Here is a 3,283-nt window from a genome sequence, read left to right as displayed (position 1 = left end):
CCGGCTAATTTCTGTACTTTTTAGTAGAAATGGGGTTTCGCCATGTTGGCCAGGCTGGTCTCGAACTCCTGACCTCAGGTGATCCGCCTGCCTTGATCTGGGCAGATCAAGTGCTGGGATTACAGGCATGAGCCACTACTCCTGGCCTCCAGACATCTTTATAGACAGCCTATTGCAGGAGTAAAGCTTTTCTCATGAGCATGTCTGTCCTTTGGTCTACAGTCTCAGCCATATGATTCTAATCCCAGCTGCTCACTCCCTTAGCTATGTGATCATGGGCAAGTTACTCTCCAAAACTCAGTTTTTGCATCCGTAGAATGGAGGTAATAATTACCATCCCCACCTCCATGGGCAGAGTTGGGAGGAATTATCCAAATGTATCAGGAGGACAGGGCTGACTTGGTTCCCCTGAGTACTGGATTTGCAGGATCCACAGTGCCACAGACTGTAGAGCTAGAGGAGTCCTGGGGTACTCTCCAATTCTGCCTGTACAGTATACAGATGGGGAAACTGAGGCCCAGAGAACAGAAAGGGTGTGGTAGGAGGCAGAACCAACCCTAGACATCTGGTCTCCTGGGTGCCATGTCACCTCCCTGGTGGGATCTCGGGGAGAAGCTGGATCTCACCTCCTCTCTTTCCAGTGATGCCTTTGATTTCAACTATGGTGTGTGTGTCATGAGGATGCGGGAGGGACTCAATGTGTCCAAGATGATGCAGGCCCACAGTGAGTACATGCCCCGCCCACTCCCAGAAAGTTCTAGAACCTATTTTTTTTTTCTTTAATGGCAGAGGGAAAAATTAGTAAGAAATAAAAGGTTACAGACTCATAGAAAGTCACCTCTTTTTTTTTTTTTTTGAGACAGAGTCTCCCTCTGTCACCCATGCTGGAGTGCAGTGGGGTGATCTCAGCTCACTGCAAGCTCCACCTCCCAGGTTCATGCCATTCTCCTGCCTCAGCCTCCCAAGTAGCTGGGATTACAGGTGTGTGCCACCACACCTGGCTAACTTTTGTATTTTTAGTAGAGACAGGGTTTCACCATATTGGCCAGGCTGGTCTCGAACTGCTGACCTCAGGTGATCCGCCCACCTCAGCCTCCCAAAGTGCTGGGATTACAGGTGTGAGCCACCGTGCCTGGCCTTGATGTGTAATTTTTCAACGTGCAGCCACACGGTCTGCAGGCCTCCACCCTATAGGCTGCCCACCCCAGGTGGCCCTGCTCCCACGGTTGCCTGATGCCTCGAGAAGGCCAACATTGCCTCCATCCCTCTGCATGTCTGGTTTCTTCTACTGATTCCTAACACTGCTCTCCCTTGCTCCCCAAGAGGTAAATTGGGGCTCCTCGGTACAGGCTGGCTCCTACAACCTGGCCCTGAGCTACTCAGTGGGCCTCAATGAGGTGGAAGATCACATCAAGAACTACCGGTGAGCAGAGCTGCTGGGACCCACCTGGGACCCTGGGGCCGGTGATGGCTCCACCCTGGGAGTTTCCAAGCCCAGACCTGTCACCTGACCCAGGCAGACCCAGGGTGTGTGCAGCCTCCACTGAGAGGGAACAGAGGTGGAGGAACCACCCAGCTGCCACGAGACAGGGGTGGGCATATCCTGATGGGGACCAAGCGAGTGAAGGGGCCTCTCCATGCCTCAGTTTCCACAGTGGAAATGTGCTTTGTTGTCGAGGTGATTGTTGCTGCAGCTCCCATCCCAGTATCCCTGGAACCAACGGTGATGAACCTCCCCTGGGTACCCTTCAAAGCCGATTCCTCTCTTTGTCGAGGAGGATTATGCACCTGCCATCCCCTTCCCACCAGATCCTAATAATTATTGGCAATATCTATTTTTGTCATGCTTACCATGAGCCAGGTGCTTGCAAAGTGTCTTACACAGCCTTACAAGAACTGGCTGAGGTCCAGAAAATTACTAACCCAGTCATGGACAAGAACACTGAGGCACAGAGAGGTTAAATAACTGGCCCCAGGTCACACAGCTGGTGAGTGGCCGATTAAGTCTGGCTCCAGTTGACTCAGGTCATGGCCCTTGACCACTGTCATCTGCTGCCTCTTGAGTAACCTGCCTGGGTAACTGATGAGTTTGTAAGTGACGGACTTCCTCACTCCCAGGCTTTGTTCTTTCCCCCACCGTGCTGGGCTAGGCAGGGCAGGGGAGAAGCATGGGGGGTAGCATTTGGTGGCCTGAGCAGGAAGGACCAGGGAGACTAGTGTGGAGGTCACCAAAAGAGCAGGAAGGGCCCCAAAAGTCACCCTGGATTTATAGGCGGGAAGCCAAGGCCCCAAGCATGTAGGGTCATGCTAGTGGCCACACCACCATTCAGGGAGCCTGGGAGGTGCCTTTCGCACCCAGACCCCCATGGGCTCTCTCCTGATGGTTCCTGTCCTTTTCCCTTCCCTCCTCAGCCCCCAGTGCCTGGTGCTCACGGGGCCCCCCAACTTCCGCCCGGCCCTGGTGGACTTTGTGGGCACCTTCACCCGGAACCTCAGCCTGATGATCTGCGGCCACGTGCTCATCGTGAGTGGCCCCTGGAGGGGCGCAGGGCAGTACTCCTGGGGGAGCCGCCTGTGTGTGATGTCAACCCACAGAGTGGGGGCCGAGGGAATGCGGAGCAAGGGGTGCCCAGCCAGGCACCCCCATGGACCCCATTCTCTCCCCATCCTGGCCCCTCTTGCTGGCTTCTCCCCCAGCTTTCCTGCCTCTTTTCTGCTCCCTCCCTCTCCCTTCCTCCCCGCTTTCTCCCCCACTCCTTGTGTTTCCCTTATCTGGGCAAAAGAAAAGGGCGCCGTGGGTGCTGCCAAGTCCCTGGGGCAGGCTCCAGGGCAGGAGAGGGGCTGAATCTCAGGCTGGAGGGTGAAGGCAGCCAGTGATGTCCCCTCTCCCACCCACCCATAGGGACCCCACAAGCAGAGGATGCCTGAGCTCCAGCTCATCGCCAACGGGCACACCAAGTGGCTGAACAAGAGGAAGATCAAGGCCTTCTACTCGGATGTCATTGCCGAGGACCTCCGCAAAGGCGTCCAGATCCTCATGCAGGTGCCGTGGACTGGGGGCTCCCCTACAGGACTTATGGATCAGTGGCACAACCTGGAAGGCAGAAAGTCTTGGGGGCCCTTTTGCTTAAGCCTCTTTTGCTGCAGAAAGAGCCCCAACTTTTTTTTTTTTTTGAGACTTGTTTTGCTTGTCACCCAGGCTGGAGTGCAGTGGTGCGATCTCAGCTCACTGCAACAACCTCTGCCTCCCAGGTTCAAGCGAATCTACTGCCTCAGCCTCCTG

At 55.2% G+C, this 3,283-nt stretch overlaps 1 protein-coding gene across 4 annotated transcripts in view; it reads left to right on the top strand.

The window, feature by feature from the left end:
- Positions 1-3,283, top strand: part of SLC12A3 (solute carrier family 12 (sodium/chloride transporter), member 3) — a 61,817-nt gene that overhangs the window by 25,233 nt on the left and 33,301 nt on the right. For all 4 annotated transcript variants that reach the window (XM_011960993.1, XM_011960994.1, XM_011960992.1 and 1 more), the window contains exons 15-17: positions 1,324-1,423; positions 2,413-2,524; positions 2,903-3,043. In XM_011960993.1, coding sequence (XP_011816383.1) covers positions 1,324-1,423; positions 2,413-2,524; positions 2,903-3,043 — 353 coding nt within the window. The remainder of the gene's footprint in view (positions 1-1,323; positions 1,424-2,412; positions 2,525-2,902; positions 3,044-3,283) is intronic.

The sequence above is a fragment of the Colobus angolensis genome, unplaced genomic scaffold (assembly GCF_000951035.1).
Source record: "Colobus angolensis palliatus isolate OR3802 unplaced genomic scaffold, Cang.pa_1.0 Scaffold531, whole genome shotgun sequence".
Taxonomy (NCBI): Eukaryota; Metazoa; Chordata; class Mammalia; order Primates; family Cercopithecidae; genus Colobus; species Colobus angolensis.
The sequence above is the reverse complement of the archived record's forward strand: the minus strand, read 5'-3'. Positions and strand labels throughout refer to the sequence as shown.